The 17,725-nt window shown below is 38.6% G+C and overlaps 1 protein-coding gene across 1 annotated transcript in view; it reads right to left on the bottom strand.

Moving 5' to 3' along the window:
* DNAJC5B (DnaJ heat shock protein family (Hsp40) member C5 beta) overlaps nt 1-17,725 on the bottom strand; it is a 78,064-nt gene that overhangs the window by 14,515 nt on the left and 45,824 nt on the right. The window contains exons 4-5 of the mRNA XM_011221201.3: nt 5,177-5,390; nt 1,144-1,315 (exon numbers count right to left, since the gene is read on the bottom strand). Coding sequence (XP_011219503.1) covers nt 1,144-1,315; nt 5,177-5,390 — 386 coding nt within the window. The remainder of the gene's footprint in view (nt 1-1,143; nt 1,316-5,176; nt 5,391-17,725) is intronic.

The raw sequence follows: 17,725 nt of genomic DNA, 5'->3' as shown, positions 1-17,725 counted from the left end.
CCCCTGTTTGCCAGAATGACCACCAGTGGTCCCCATAGAAAGGGGTCACAGGTTGCAGGAAAATCCCTCTGTCTTTTCTGACTCCCAATCCTAAAATGGTCTGGACTAAGTACGATTCACATAACTGAAGATTTCTTCCTTCGAGCTGGAGTCAGGGTGGGTAATAACACTATTACTTAGCATCACGGTTGATAGGGAATAAAAGGTATATGGAAGCCTTTAAATAGTCTCTGCTGCTTGATGTCATAGAAATTCTATTTCATTGTGATAAAAAGAATCAGAGACCAGTCAAGTCCAGAGAAGTGTACCATTCCTAATTTTAGCAATTCTGACAACAATGGGCCACTGTCTGAATTATCAAGTAATTCTTTTATTTGGCTGTCCAGGGTTCTTTGTGATGTAGTGATGAAGTCTGTAATGCAGGATAATGATGCATTCTATAGGAGAAAATGATAGTAGGATTGTGGCTGCAAGACAAAGAGGAGAATGGCAGGTTTGACTCCAGCTTGTTTACACAAAGGCATTTCCCAGAGCATATGAAGTATTCCTGGTGTTGTGAATTCTGTGAAGTTTTATCGTTCTTTGTATCCCTTTTTTTTTTATTGTTTCTGGGTGGAATGAGCTTGAAGAATCAAGTGATATTTCATGGTCGTGTATATGCATAGACAAACATGTGGAGGTGATTTAGCAAAGCAAATAGTCCCATTTACATAGGACAACATTCTTGATGTTGGTTGAGGCTAGCTCTGAATATGTGGATTTGAAAGGAAGCTACATTTTCAGGGGAGAAAGATCACCCTTCCCCAGTTCTACCCAAAACTCATTATCAGGTAATTAGAAAGAAGAAAAGTCAAGGGTTGTTGACTTTTTGTGATGTCTACTCCCTTCTATATAAATAGAGATCCTAAGGTAAACAGGCTTGGTTCTTGTATGTCTGAGCATTCCCACCCAAACCTCCCTGAACCTAGAACTCATGCTCTTATAACAAGATGATGAGTTATACTAGCTTTGCTTTGTGATCAGCATATTTCATGATTTCTTTTTAATGACGTCAGGTTCTTTAGTGATAACCATCATAGGGACCGCGTGCTTGGTGAGACCTGTGAAGGGACACGCACTAGCTCTGCTCTCATCTTACTCCACCTTTTTCCATGTCGGTCTTGATCTGCTCCTCAAGATCTTCTGGGGACACATAAAAGTCCTCTTCTGGCGCCGATGATTTGGGCCGGCAGCGTCCACAGCAGCAGTTGCAACAGCAACATAGGCAGCAGCAAAAATAACAGCCAGTCAAGAGGCCAATGATGACAAACAGGGTCTAGGGGAAACAGAGGCAAAGCAAAATAGGGGTGAGGGGTGGTGGGGTGTGGGAGAACCCCAGAAATGAAGTGTGCATCCATGTATCTTCAGAGACCTGAAGATAATGCAGTTCACCCTGCAGACCATACATTTGCCCTCATCTGTACAAGATGATGGACTAATCCGTACAAGAACTAGCTTTTTAGTTTCCTTGGAAACAAATTCCTTATAAAGTTTTGCCTAACAAGTTCACAGGAAGTGACTTGTAGCCTAAGTAATGAAGTGTGATGTTTTCTTCTTTATTCATAAGCCATGGTGGTCATTATTAAGAGCAGAGCAAACAAAACAACAAACACTTCTACAGACCAAATGAGCTAACCAAGGGGATTGAATCGTTCTCACCCAAGAAGAGCTTTTGATAGCTCTCCTTCCCACCTCTGCATTTCTCTTAGTCACCAAGTCCTGCTCTCTTCAAGATCTCTTACACCCTCCTCCTTGTCTCTATCCTGACCAGTAGGATTTTATCTCATTATCTCTGCCTTTAACACTTCAGTAGCTTCCTAACTAGCCTCCCTGCCTCTACTCTTGCCTCCTAGTCTGCACATTATTGGAGCTTTCTGAAATACTTGTTCTCTGGAACTTATATAGCAACTATCCTGCCTCTCAGGAAAGGCTCGAGCTCCTTATTAATAGTCATCTGGCTTCAAACCTGTGAATTAGCACAGCCCTGTTCCTGCCATACCTGCCATAGCTTTGCTCTCCCAGTGGATTCATCTGCCCAGGGGGCCCCGTCCCATTCCCCAGCCATCTGAAAAATGCCCACTCTGTGTTTAAGATACATCTCAAAGATCCTCTGTCTGACATCTTTCCTGATCCTCCCCCCAAAACAGTTTCTCCCTCCTTTGTGCCCTAGCTGTACTCCATATAAATTTCTACCATGGTTTTTTTGTTGTTGTTGACACTAAGACATTGATCAGTTTATACGTCTGTCTCACATTAGACTGAGCTTCTTGAAGGCTGGAACTGTATGTTCAGTCCCTCCCAACCTAAGGATTTAGTACCTGGCATGCGGAAGACAATAAATACGTATTGAATTAATGAATTATGAAGTAATTAATAGATGAACAAATTATTTGTTCCTCCTAGTGAACAGCCAGCACCAGGGTTTCCCCACAAGCATATAAAAGGTTTGCTTAGGGGCACCTGGGTGGCTCAGTTGGTTAAGCGTCTACCTGCAGCTCAGATCATGATCCCAGGGTCCTGAGATCAAGTCCCGAATTGGGCTTCCTGCTCATCAGGGAGCCTGCTTTTCTCTTTACCCCACCCCCCTGCTTGTTTTCTCTCTGTCTCTCAAAAATAAATAAATAAAAATACTTTTAAAAAGGGAAAAGATAAAAGGTTTGCTTACTAAGTCTGCCATAACTAAAAATGAAAAGGAACTTTCCCAACCTCCAACTTAAGTTAAAATATGCCAACTTTTGTTAATAGAGCAAAATAAATTTGATTTAAAAAAATATGTTATTTGATATAGGAAGTGTTTTATACATCTTTGAATCAGAATGCAGATTTTATCTAAAAAGAGAAAGAGGATAAAGATCACCTTGTGTGTATGTAGCTCTTCAGTAACTTAAGACAGAAATCTTTAACGTCGATGAACCTCACCTGCTTCCTAGCCTAGCACCCCATCTCTGACTCTGGCCCCCATTATGGGGTGGAGCCTACAGTGGCTTGGAGTGAGGTAGCTTTAGTCACACTCTCATGCTGATAATCTTTTTGCCATGTATACTCTACATTTTCACAGACTTAAGTAAATTACTCCGAAAACAAAACCACAACGCCCTTCTCCTCACCAACTGCCTCCAAAATCCTCCTGTGCAGTATTCCTTAGCTACCGCCCCAACCAGCTTCTCCTTTATCTGCCTTTGTCCTTTTTTGTCCTTACCATGCAATTCCCATATTTTTCTCTTCTCCAGAAATTTCCTTTAATTCATATACTGTTTTGTTCTCTAAATATTCCAACTAGATTGTTTGCCTGTTGCAAAATAACCTTGCCTTATATACTTAACAGTGCTTAGCACACTACTAAGCATAAGTAGGAGTCCAATATTTTGAAATACATATTTTCAGTGGTGCAATAAGTCATTCTTGCAGCGCATACTTAATATGTGATCACTAGGTGCCAGCCCACTCTCATGGGCACTGCGCAATTAGGTTTTTGACAGAAGCAGAAGACGGTAGATTTGTTGTAACCTTATTTTTAAAGAGCCGTATAGGAATTATTTTACATATCTCTTATACTGCTGGAAAGCTTCTGCTTTTCTATATGAATTTTGAACAGTTTTATCAACTTCCTCAGCAAAGAGGCCTATTCTCGTTTTTATGCAGGCCAGCCCCAATATGCAACCAGGTGCTAGTGTGTAAATTATCTAAAATGCTAGATATACCTCCCCATGGAGAGAATGTCATATCTGGAGGTTAGATTCACAGGCAAGCCCACATTGTTATATGAACACTCAATCTATTATAAATGACATTGTCATTATGTACACTCTCATTCCAAGGTCCTAATCCACTCAGTGGGAACTTGTCTGCCTCCCAGATCTTCAACAATAGAGAAAGGAGGTTTCAGTGGGAATCCCAGTTATCTCTAGGAAGAGAAATTTTGGAGACTGCAGAAAACAAGTGAGACTTCAGGTTGCAGACTCTCCATGCTTATGTATAAAAATATATTCTCTCTCCTCTTGCATATATAAAACTCTTAAATTTAACAAGATTTATTTTAGTGGAAGAAAATAACAACCCCTCTTTTTGGAGATCTGTAGTATTTAAAATTTTTTTTTAAATTTTATTTATTTATTTGACAGAGACAGCCAGCAAGAGAGGGAACACAAGCAGGGGGAGTGGGAGAGGAAGAAGCAGGCTCCCAGCTGAGGAGCCCGACATGGGGCTCGATCCCAGAACGCTGGGATCACGCCCTGAGCCGAAGGCAGACGCTTAATGACTGCGCCACCCAGGTGCCCCAGTATTTTAAATTATTAATTACCACCTATATGAATGTGAGTTCATATGATTTCACAAAATGTATGAATTGTCCAAAAAATATGCTGATGGACCGTATGTATGGTTCACATGTAAATATGCTTTTATCAGAAGTTAAGATATTAAAACTCATAAATATATAACCATCATCAAACACTCATATGCTAGGTATTCCTAGGAAACCACACAAAATTTTCTGTCAAAAGTCAATTGATTGCACTCAGTCCTTAAAAACTTTGCCTTCTTCTTGACCAGATATCCTTTTTTTTTTTTTATTTCTCCCTCTGTGTCTCTTCAACACCCTGTCCAGAACTACTTAATTCTCACTTTTTCCCCCTCATTTCCTTATCCACTACTTGAAGTCAGGCCCCATGTGAGCCTATGACATAACTACCACGCATTCTCCCAAGTACTATGTCTGCTCAGGTAGCTGATGCTATAGATAGTAAAGTACATGACTAAATTTGTCCTATAATAATTTACTAAGCACTTGTCACACTAATAAATTATTTTTGTTTTTGAGCAATGAGTCAGTTCTTAATTAGTCATTATGGGGAGAAAGGGAGGGCAGTCAGAATTAACCTGAAGCCTCAAATTCAATTATAATTAATGTCTAGAGGTATTTTAAGTCATGCTGTATTTTATAATTATTTGATGAGCTAAAGCAAAAAAAAAAAAAAAAAGATCCTGAAATAACAGCTTTCAGTCGAAGTGATATCTCCTTTTACTTACAAGAGTTTAATAATATGGTAAGGTTAGGTTTCTCTGAGATGGAGTCAAGAAGAGTGAATAATACCATGATTTTTCTAGGAGATTGTTTTTAAAGAAAAAATTGATTTACCTTTGCCCACCAGCTTGACAGCATGAAGTAGGTATTAACATTTTCATCTCCAAATTGCTCCGCCACATAGAGTCCCAGCGATCCATACTTGTCATATATGTTTCTCTTTGACATGTCGGTAAGTATTGTGTGGGCGTTGTTGATTTCTTTAAACTTGTCAGCAGCAGCTGGATCATCTGGATTCTTGTCTGGATGGTGTTTCAGGGCCAATTTTCTTTAAAAAAAAAAAGTGAGGAAAAGTGTCATCTGGAAAGAATTGCAGTGACATTTTAGGAGGGGCACTATTTATACATCGTTTTTACATGCAATTACTATGAAGTGATAAGTTTCACAAAAATGTTGGCGTAACTAAGCAAGTTCTCATCAGATGTTGTCTCTTGTTTCTAATGTGCAGGCCCAGTAGTAACAGTATGGTTTCTCTCCTCATGTCTTCAGAGGAATTCTCAACTGCTGCCTAGTGGAGGAGTCGGTTTTTGCTGCTGGCAAATATGTGAAGTTTATTTTTACCTGGGAGCTGGTCAGTGGCACACCTCAATACGCAGAGGCCTTCAAGAGTTTGTGCAGTAGGGTCAGTTTATACCAAAATTCTATTTAGAACTGGAACAAGTTTCTAGAATTAACAAAATTCACACCACATATTCAAAAAGTTAAACTCAACTGTCACACACAAAAAATCTGGTTCATATTCCCTTGAAAAAATAGTATGACCTTTTTCGCGAATCTTCCACAAATCCTTACTCCCTTTTGTTTTTATGAGCAGCTACCATGACTTTCCTTGTTTCCAAATGTATATTTGACTTCTTTTCAAATAGGTCTTTCCACTTCAAGTACTCTGTAGAAGTTTACTTGTGAGTAAAATGTCCTCTCTTCTCTGTGGATCATAAATCAGTTCCTGAAGGGTATGTGTATGTGTTATGTTGTAGTGTGTGTGTGTGTGTGGGGGGGGAGATATTTGGGGGTTATTTTTTCTTCAGTTATACTCAAGTATAAAAAAAAAACCTGTGAAATGAATGTAAGAATGATAGTCAGGGTCTGGCTGGTGGCCATTTCCTTCACTTCCCTCTACAGACAGATTTAAATAATGATTAAAGCCATGTTCAAAAATTGAGCCTATAGTAATTTTTCCACTACAAAGTCAATGAATTTTATGACTTTGTACTGGAAATTTTATATGACCTGTTCTCTCTACTGTGCCTAACATAGCTATATGTAGGAATAAACCTTAAGCTTTTGTTTTGGTTTGGATTAAACTGTTTCATTTTAATGCAATAATAAAAAGGCCATAAATAGAGCAGAAAAGTAAAGTATACATTATAAGTCAATCTACACAATAAAGAGGAAAAAAAATCACGCCTCCTTAAGGCATTAAAGTATTGCTGGTTAGGAAGTAGGTGATTAAGCAGCTCAGCATCAGCATGCTTCAAAAGTACCAAAATACTTAAAAGTATAAATCATGGTGTAAAATCCATTTCAACTCTGAACGCAGAATAAACAAAAAGAATTAAGCAATGATAGTCCATTTTAAATTTGTTTAACCAAAACATTTCATGCTTTTTGAGAGACATTTGAGTTATCTATAAATTCTTATAAATGGGACCATTGAAGATGTTTGTTATGTGCAGAATTCATGGTGAAATCATGTTAATAGCACAAAATGCCTATTTGTCATTTAAAACTCTTTTATAATGTTTACTATATGCCAGCACTATTATAAGCATGTTATGACTATTAATTCATTAATATTCACTACAACTGTATGAAATTGGTATTATAATGATCCCATTTTACAGGTGAGGAAATTTAGCCACCAGAAAGCTAAGTAACTTGCCCAATATCATACAGCTAATAATTAGAGCCAGGCTTTGAATATGGTCAATCTGACCCTGAGCACATGCTCTTAATCACCACTATGCTGCCTTTTTCTAATTTTTAAATTAAAAAAGTAAGGCACACAGAATGTCAGTAGGCTTGTGTAAGGACTTTGGCTTTTGGTTATGTGATGTGGGAAACCATTAGGGTGTTTTGAGAAAAAGAGTGGTATGATCTGACTTTAGTTTTAAAAGGATTACTAACTCTTGGAGAGGACAAAGGTCAAAGCAGGGACACTCTTTAGGAAAAGTTCATGGTGGTTCTGGTCAGTGTGGTAGTGGAAGATATAATGAGAAGTGGCTGGATTTTGGATATATTTTGAGGGAAGCTGATGGATTGGATGTGGGATACAAAAGAATGAGAAAAATCAGAGATGGCACCAGAGTTTTGGCCTGAGCAAATAGAATTTTGTAGTTACTATTTAATGAGTTGGCAAGAGATTTTTTTTTTTTTCCAGTAGGGAATGGTTTGCTAAGATTTAGAGTTGTATTTTAGACACGTTTGAGGTACCTATTGGACTTCCAGGTGGAGATGGAGGTAAAGAGATAGGAGCCTGGAGTTTACGCAAGAATTACAGTGGGAGATGTATGTTTGAGGGTTCTCAGCAGGTAGATGGTGTTTAGAGCCATGGAACTGGAAAAAGATTCCCAAAGGAGTGGGTCCAAGAGAAGTTCAAAAACTGGGCTATGGGAAGAAAGAACAAGCAGACGAGATGAAAAAAGAAAGGCCAGTGATGCAGAAGGAAAAATCTGGAGAATATGGTGGTCTTGGGATCTAAGTGAACAGAGTATTTCAAGGAAGAGAGTGGTCATTTGTGTCAAATGCCATTAACAGGTCATATATGATAAGGACTAAGAATTGATCACTGGGCTTAGTGATATAGAAATCTTCGGTGACTTTGACACACACACACACACGTACACACACATACACATAGACAATAGTATATATGTCTTTATATAAGGAAAAATAAAGCAGAAAAATAATTAGAAAAGAAAGAAAAACATGGAAGGTTATAACCACAATTACCAGTGCTTTTAGCTACACATTAGGATTATAGGTGATTCTTTATTTTGCTTTTTCTTGTTACAAAAAAAATACAGATTACTTGTATAGTTTCCTTTTGTAAGCATTTTTAAGCTCATTATAAATGTTGTTCTCTTTTAATAGCTGAAAGTTTAGTTTGTTCTCTTAAATGACCTACTGCCAAATTAGAAGGGGTAAAAAAGGAAGAAAGGAAGAAGGAAGAAGTCCTCTAACTTCAGTGATACAATGATCATCATCAAAAAACGTCAAGTGGATTCTTTAAACACATTAATTTTAATGGCATGATATTCCTGGAATTCTCACACTGTGTTCTGGGATACAATTGCAGCATTTTCCCCTACTAGTTCCAGAAATCATTTCAGGCCAATCAAATACAAGAGCTATTACTTCTGCCTTGAAAAAAGAAACCCCTGGAAAGTGCCTCTTTGCATACATTTCCTTGTTTTTAGGTTTCAGTTGTAGACTGATATACACTGCCCAAGACTTAGCCAGAAAAGCCTGGCTTCCTGTCATATTTTAAGCTGCTCAGATCTTTGTCAGCGCACAAGGGCAGATGCACTCAACCATTTATCACACTCCTCTAACAATAGCGTTGGCAAATTCAGAGGGCTGGACCATCTCCATTTGTAACAAATCCAATTCCTGGTCGTCAGCAGCATTTTGACTCCTCTTGGCAGATACTCTTGGCTCTGAGGAATCCTTGGGAAATATGGCAGCAGCAGAGGCAGCTGCCAAAATTACACAACTGCTCAGGAAGTGGTTGGTCAATGACCCATCCTTGGGAACTGCCTATAGAGCAAGGAACCGCGTATGGAATTTAGGGTGAAAGGAAGTGCTTAGATTACATTTAAATATAAAACTCACCTAATTCATTTTAAAGATCTTTCTTATAATTTCTCATTTTATGCTTAAAAGTGGCATAATACTCAACCAGAATGTGTGCCTTTTATTCTAAATCTCTCTATACTTAGTCACCTATTAATCTGGTATGGCTATAACTAATGTTAGAATAATAACATCAGGGGCGCCTGGGTGGCACAGCGGTTAAGCGTCTGCCTTCAGCTCAGGGCGTGATCCCGGCGTTGTGGGATCGAGCCCCACATCAGGCTCCTCTGCTATGAGCCTGCTTCTTCCTCTCCCATTCCCCCTGCTTGTGTTCTGTCTCTCACTGTCTGTCTCTATCTCTGTCGAATAAATAAATAAAATCTTTAAAAAAAGAAAAAAAAATAGAATAATAACATCAAGCCCTCTAAGTTCTACTTCAAAATCCAATGACAACTGTCAGCTGAAATGCATAGGGAATTCAATGAGTGGCAGATAAGATAAACGTGGGATGTATAGTTGTAATTACTTAATGCCCCTATTCTGAGGAGTAGCATAATTCTAACAAGAGTTACAGTGTTCTGCCCAGTTCTCTTCCTCTTAACATCGAATCCCCTTAACATCAGATCTACTTTCTACTCTCTACCAGGCTAAGACCCAATTCTGACCATGTTGCCCTACCTCGAGGCCAGATCTATCTCCATGGGGTTGAAATGTCACAGGAAACCTTGTTTGGGAAAGGTGGTATCTAAGCTTCCAGGAACTAAGTTCCATCCTGGCATGGCTGTGTCTGTAAGTTGCCTTTCCCCACTTCACACATTTTCAGCTGCTTTCTCCAATGACCACCTGTTGTTTACTATTTCAAAATTTCTCCATTACAGGGGCACCTGGGTGGCTTAGTTGGTTAAGCGTCCGACTCATGACTTAGGCTCAGGTCATGATCTCAGGGTCGTGAGATGGAGCCCCATGAGCCTGCTTAAGATTCTCTCTCTCCCTCTCCCCCTCCCACCCACCTCCTTCTCTTAAAAAAAAAAAATTATCCATTGCAGTGTGACTTTCTGCTAAACTCTCTCGGCCACAAAATTTATTGCCCTTCCATTGTCCCAGAAGAAACCACCTGCTGCCTAAGAAGAAAGAATAGAAAAGGAAGAGTGATTTCTTCCCATATCCTAGAACCCTTAAAACTGCCTTTGTGACAGAGTCAGCATCTACTGCAAAGATAGGGGGGAAAAAAGCAAAATCTGAGCTTGAAAAAGCTCAGGTAGCAAAAGAAAACAAAATCTGAGCTCATAGACTATTCATTCTAGAAAAAAAATGTCTATAATGGGAAGGACACTGGTGGTAAATAGGAAAATGAACTGCTATAAACCAGAGTTTGAAGGTGAAAACAAACCCTAAATTAGCAACCTCCGATGATGGCAAGTGTTGCAATAATAGAACTTGATAGTTGTCATAATACTGGAAATTCAGTGGAACTCCTGTGCTCTCTTGGACTAAGTCAACATACAAGTGAAAACATAATAAACCAATATAGGAGTTCCAATGCACATCTTCATGTCATTTGGTATTAGTAGACATTAAATGTTTGACAGTCTGATGGTATGTATGTATGTATGTGTGTGTGTGTGTTTATATCCATATCCCTTTGTGGTTTAATTTGCATTTTCCTAATTACTAATGAGGCTAACATATATATACATATTCATGCTATTTGGATATCATCTATTTAAGTGCATAGTCTTTTGCCTGTTTTTAGTTTGAGGTTTTAATTGTAGTATTTTTATACGTTTTCTATATATGACTCCTTTGTCATTTATATGTATTGCAAAAATTTCTCCTTTTCTGGGAACTTGTTAGTTTCTTTCTGGAATCTTTTGACGAACAGAAATTCTTAATTTTTTTCTAGTTGCCATAAAGGCTTTAACATCACTGGTTTTCAGCAGTTTTCCTGTGATGTGCTTTGATACAGATTTCTTTCTATTTGTTCTGCTTGGCTTTTATTGGGCTTCTGGTATATATGGATTGATATTGTCCACGAACCTGGAAAATTCACATACATTGTTTTCAAATAGCTTTCCTCTCATTCCCCTACTACTCTCCTTTTCAGATTCCAGTTGCATTTTTCTAAGACCTTCTTAATGGATCTTCCATGTATTTTATCTTCTTGCATTGTTTCCTGTCCTTTTGTAATTTTTTCTTGCTGTTTTATTCCGGACTATCTTCCATTCAGCTCTCTAACCTGCTAAAACCTACCTTTGAATTCTTTAGTTTGGTTGCTGTATTTTTTAGTTGTAAAATGTATGTGTTCATTTAAAAAATTTGAAACGTCCCTTTTTATTATTTTTAGTGTTCTGTGAAGATTTTGAATCTTGTATTTTATTTCTTGATCATAGATACTTTAAAATTTGTATCTGATAATTCTAATATCTGAGGCTGTCCGTGGTTCTGTATCTGTTGTCTCATTTCTGTTGATTCTTGCTCATACTGTCTTGCCTTCTATGCTTATCCCTGTGGCCAGACATTGTATTTTAAAACATTTTAAAAGAATATGATATATATGAAAGTTGTGAAAGAGTAAATCCTAAGAGTTCTTATCACAAGCATGAATTTTTTCTCTTCTTTTGTATCTGTAGGACATGATGAATGTTAGTTGAGCCTATTGCAACAATCATTTCACACTGTATGTAAATCAGATCACCACGCTGTATACCTTAAACTTACACAGTGATGTACGTCAATTATTTCCCAATAAAATGAAAAAAATTTAAAGAAATAATTGGGCTACTAAGAAAATGTTGTCTCATCCCGGAGAGCATTTTTTTATTTTAAAGTTTTTTTATTATATTATGTCACCATACAGTACATCCCTGGTTTCTGATGTAAAGTTCGATGATTCCTTAGTTGCGTATAACACCCAGTGCACCATGCAATACGTGCCCTCCTTAACTACNTTTTTTATTATATTATGTCACCATACAGTACATCCCTGGTTTCTGATGTAAAGTTCGATGATTCCTTAGTTGTGTTTAACACCCAGTGCACCATGCAATACGTGCCCTCCTTAACTATCCATCACCAGTCTACTTTCAGACGTCTGGAGGCACTTACAAAATGGGGGTCATCACAATCCAATATTAGGTATTGAGATTTTTTTTTTCAGTCACCCTGAGGGCTCAAAGTTCAGTTAGAGTCCATAAAAGACTGGTGTTTTCCATTATCTATTTCTGTGTAACAAGCTATGGTGAAATTTAATAATTTAAAACAACAAATATTTTATTAATTTGCCTATAATGTTATAATTGGGCAGAACTTGGGGGGACAGTTTTTCTGTATTCTGTTTGGCTTTGGCTGGAACTGCTCAATTGGAGCTGAAGGATTTGCTTCCAAGATGGCCTCACTGACCTGCTAGTAAATTGGTGCTGGCTGTGGCTGAAAGCTCAGCTAGGGCTGTTGGTTGGGAACTCTGTTCTCCATGTGGCTTCTCCACATGACTAGGTGAGGAGCCCCAATGTATGATAATCTCAGGATAGTCATATTTCTTAAGAGGTGGCTAGCTTAAACCAGACTGAAAAGCAGAAGCTGCTGGGCCTTTTTAGGATTTAGATACACCATCACTCCTGTCACATTCTGTTGGTTAAATTAGGTCAGAAAGCCAGCCCAGATTGAAGAGGGCTATACAAGGACATGATTGCCAGGGAATATGGTTTATGGAGGACCACAAAAGTGATTGTGAACCACAGATGATTTACTTCCATTTTGCCCCTTGTCCTGAGGTGTAGCACTTTAGAGTTGAAACAGAATTGTAGGACTGTTTAGACAGGGTCCCAGATTTTTCTCCTTTCTCCATAGAGTCCTGCTCAGCCTCTCAGCTTCTCTTCTTCCTTATGACCTAGTCAGCAGTTATTCTTTAATCTCAAATGCTTTTAAGAAGTACATATAAAAATATTTTTTTTCCAATTTTTCTAGTTTCTCTCAGTGGAAGGGAGAACTGATCAAAATTACCTTGTCAGTGATAACCAGAAACTCCTGGTTATCTTTTATGTCTCCATCTCCTCTTTCAAGTATAGTCGAGTATATAACCCCCTTTGAACAATCCAAGGGTTAGGGGTGCTGACCTCCCACACATTCAAAAATCCATGTATAACTTTGATTCCCCCAAGATTTAAGTACTAACAGCCTACTGTTGACCAGAAGCCTTACTGATAACATAAACAGTAAATTAACTTATATACTGTATTTTTATAATAAAGTAAATTAGAGAAAAAAAATGTTATTAAGAAAGATACATTTACAGTACTGGGCTGTATTTACCTAAAAAAGAAAAAAAATCCACACAAAAGTGGACCAGCACAGTTCAAACCCATGTTGTTCAAGGGTCAACTGTAGATGTTAATTGCATAAACAGCTTTGTACCATTATATTAATGGCCCAGAGATTGCCTCTGTGTATTGTTTATTTCTCTACTGCAAGCTGAGACCCATTAGCTCAAAAGATCGCCAGTATGAATCTCAAATTTTTACATGTATAATTATTTTTAAAATAGCCCAAGGAGCAGATTATCAGCCATTTAGAGCCTACTCACTTTATATACCTATAAGACCTCACCCTACATGTGCTGGCTATTGATAAGATGGAGTCTTGTGGTTCTAAGTCTCCAAGCTGCTATGGACCTCTGGAGCTGTCTGACTCAGAGACTTCCCACTGTGCTCTTGAGTGACATCACTTAGACTTGTAAGACCCCTTTCCAACATTCTTGCCTCCCCTCCTCTCTGAGTTCCCTTGTCCCCTCCCCTTCTGGGGGTAATTCCCAAGCTGTAAGCCTCTGGATGGTCTCACGCTGTGAGGGTCTTCCCCTCTCAATCAATTCTGTTGTGCCCATCCAATAAAGCTTGTCATGTGTTTCTGCCTCTCATGGTCATATCTTTTCCCTTGATCAGCCCCCAAATCCCTTAAACCCTTTACAAACACTTCATGCATTTGTACCCAGTACATTTTCCTTCCCCACAAGAAACTTAATACAGTCTGCTGCTGAAAGAAGCAAGAACAAGAGTGTTAGTGGGGCTCAAGGAAGAGGAGCCACTGGGTGAGGATTAGTACAGAGTCCCACAAAAGAGACAGAATAGCAAATTCAGGGCACCATTTAGCTTCAGATTGCAAAGAATGATGCCAATACTCCCCTGCCATGTAATTATTTCTGAAACACCTGCTGCCATAGTATATGATTCAAGTATTTTGACCACCAAGGCACCCAGGCCCTCTGAAGGCCACATTGCACAGTCCTATGATTTCCTCACATTTGCAGATGGAATATCAGAACAGCTCACCCCAGCAATTGTCAGGGTGTTCTCTAGTTCTCCGTGATCCATAGTCACATTTGTGATTCAAGACAGATGGCATGAGATAACAATAGGAACCATAAATGGTCTGTTTTAGAGAATTGATTTTCTTCCCCCACCATATAAAACCAGATGGAGAGTCAAGTGCTGACCTCTAGTGGCAGTCGAGGCGGTGATACCATTTTACAGCAAACAATCTTACCATGTTTTTACTAGACTATATAATAACTTGACTTTATGAGGCATTATCCTTGAGTATTTTTTAAATATGAGAGTTAAAAATACTTAAACTTTTGAAAAGTTTAAGTGCCAATTGATAAATCTTTGTCTTAGTTTTCTGGTCACAATTATTTTCTAAGGCTAATTTTAAGAGCCAACCCTTTACCCTCCCTAATAAGGTAGAATAGACTAGAATATTTGTGCAAACACAGTAGATAAAATGTGTCCAATATTAGAAGTATTTGTCTACACCAATCATAAAAGTAGTGCTTTAAGGAATAAGGACCTGATGTTCTGACAGAAGTAGGCCACCGCAAACCTTCAAGCCTTTAGTAGGCTACTAAGATCTCCGTGTGTTACATTTTTTTAAATGTTTTTTTCTCACCAGCCTGTAGTTTGCCCAGAATCTGAAAGCTGTATACAACTTAAGATCTCTGTATTTGGCTCAGGTTTCCAACAAAAGTTTCCGGACCTCTAACCTTATTATGTTTCTTGGGGAAAATTTTGCATTCTTGTTTTTTTTAAAGCTAGCAATCTTTACTGAACTCTGACATCAAGGGAGAAGACTGAGACGTAGAAGAAATGGCCATATGAATTCTGTCTCCTACTTCCAACAGCAGTGCCCACCACTGGTTCTAGTCAAAGCCCTTAGCAGGCGCTTGCTATCTGGGCCTTCCACCTGCTGTCTGACAGCTCAAGTGCCGGTGATAGTGAATTGTGTCAAGGCTGCAAACAGTTCCTGGCAATTACCATTGGTGGTCCAGGCTGGCAGTTCTTGTAGGGTCCCCAGTGTCTTTATCTTCTAGGTTTCTCAGTGCAAAAATATATAGCATAACTCCCTGATACATCTTTGTGTTAAGTGCTCACTTTCTTGTTCTCCCCAAAACCATTTTTTAAACTTACCAGGACCTATTCTTCTGGACTGCCAGCCTCACTGACTTAATTTCCTTAACAACACAGTCTGAACCTTGTGGTCATGCACTTGAGTGCCACTCAAATCAAATGATTCAGTTCTATAAACGTTTGGATTTCCTGTCATCCCCCCAAGGAAATTAGTTTTCCGCTGCTTCCCCTCCCATTTCTGGGATGGCCAACACTGCTGGAGAAGATTGCACAACCATGCAAACTGGGGCCAATAAAGACCTACAGTTTTCTACCTCAGCTGGTCTGCTATGCTGCTTGCCAGTCCTTTTGCTTGGCCTCAGTAAGTTCCCTCTCAAGTCTCCTGTGGTAGTTATTCCAGCTTTTACAACTTCTCTTTGATTCCTCTTCCTCATTCCTTCACTCCTCTCAACAAGAAACCTAATTTCCTACTTTGTTAGAAGGAAATAATTCTGCTTGATTGTGCCATCTTTCCCTCTTCTTTTTATTTGGAAGGAAGAACCTTTTCTCTTTAAGATGAACCTTGCCGGTATTTTCTAGGATCTACCTGTGCATCTTCCCAAATTCTGGTCCATGAGTCATCAGTCCCTACCCCCCAACTCCAGTATCTTCAATAATCTCTGTTTGTCTTCAGCAAGCAAACATACCCCATCATTTTTTTAAAAATGAAAACTCTATGTCCTCGCCTGCTCTTCAAATTATTGAATTATCTCCTCCTTCCCTTCTTCATACACTTCTTCAAAGCATAGCTTTCACAAAAAGTTTCCATCCTCAGTGTCTATTCACTCTTCAACCCACTGTAATCTGATATCTAGTTCTCTACTTGCTCTCCATTCCATCATCCTAACTGAAAAAATCAATGGCCTATTTTCAGCCCTCATTCTGTTTGACCTTTCTATAAGCTTTGTTGACCACACCTTCTTTTCCCTTGGCTTCCAGGATGTCTTCCTGATTCTTGCCCTGTCCTGACTAGGAGGCTAGACAAGGCAGTACAGACATATGTGGGTCTCTTGGGGCCAAGGTTGGCAGGAGTTATTATCCAAAGGGACCAGTGCATCAAAAGCAAGCGAGTATTCAAACATCAAGTAAAGATAGGGCAGACAAAGAACTGGGAAGCCAGGAGCAAGAACTTGAGAGTAAAGTGGACATCTCAGATACAGGATTTTATTAACTTTCCATGAACCCAAAGAGGGTCATTTCTCATAAAAAGGACCAGGAACAGAATAGACAACCTATATTGCTACAGTCACCTATGTTTATCATTTCTCGTGCTCACCAGTTAAATCAGTAGTTTTCAACATCTGATGCTCAGAATCATCTGTGAATGAGATGTTTTTAAAAACTCATGTGTCATGGCTCTACTATTAGAGGTTCTAATTCTGTAGGTCTGGGACATTTGTATGCTTGCAGAAGCTCCACAGTTGATTTGGCTGTGTACCAAAGTCTGGTTTTGAAGTTTTACTGTTATTCTATTTAACACATCTTTCCCTCTCCTTTCCTTTGCCTTTCTCTTTCCCTTTCTTTTTCCCTTTCCTTTTTCCTTTCCTTTTCCCTCCCTTCCTCCCTCCTCTCTCTCTCTCCCTTCCTTCTTTCCTCCCTCCCTTTCTTCCTTCCTTCCTTCCTTCCTTCCTCTTTCTTTGTTCCTTTTTTAATTGTGGTAAAAAAAAATAACATAAAATTTACATCATTTTAAAGAGTACAGATCAGTAGCATTAGCTATATTCACCCTACTGTGCAACACGGCTCTAGAACTTTTTTAACTTGCAAAGCTGAAGCTGAAACTCTGTTGAACAACTTCCCATCTCCTCCTCTCCACTCTCAACCCCGGGAAACCACAATTCTAACTTTGTTTCTATGAATTTGACTATGTAGATAGAATTTTTTGTTTTTTTTTCTGTTTTGTTTTTTGTTTTTTAAAATATACTACTGAATTGCCAACTTCCAAGGTATTTAACACTTTCTTAACAACTTTTTTGGAATGCTATTAATTTTTTGATGCTTTTTTCCCTGTGGTAGTTTAAATGTTGCATAATATTTATGGTAAAGCATTGTGTACACATACCATGTTGTGGCAGTTTGATCTTTATTAAAACGTGTGTAGCCTGCTCCTTTTGTTTTCTATTTTTATACAGGGGTTATTTATTTTATAACTGAAAGTTTGTATCTTTTGACCCCCCTTCATCCATTTTACTCCCACCCTTTGCCTCTGGCAACCACCAATCTGTTCTTTGTATCTATGATTTTTTTCTGGTTTTTTTTAGATTCCACATGTAAGTGAGATCATAAGGTATTTGTCTTTCTCTGTGTGACTTATTTCACTTAGGATAATGCCCTCAAGTTTCTCCATATTGTTGTAAATTATAGGATTTCCTTC

The sequence above is a fragment of the Ailuropoda melanoleuca genome, chromosome 9 (genome assembly GCF_002007445.2).
Source record: "Ailuropoda melanoleuca isolate Jingjing chromosome 9, ASM200744v2, whole genome shotgun sequence".
Lineage (NCBI taxonomy): Eukaryota > Metazoa > Chordata > Mammalia > Carnivora > Ursidae > Ailuropoda > Ailuropoda melanoleuca.
The sequence above is the reverse complement of the archived record's forward strand: the minus strand, read 5'-3'. Positions and strand labels throughout refer to the sequence as shown.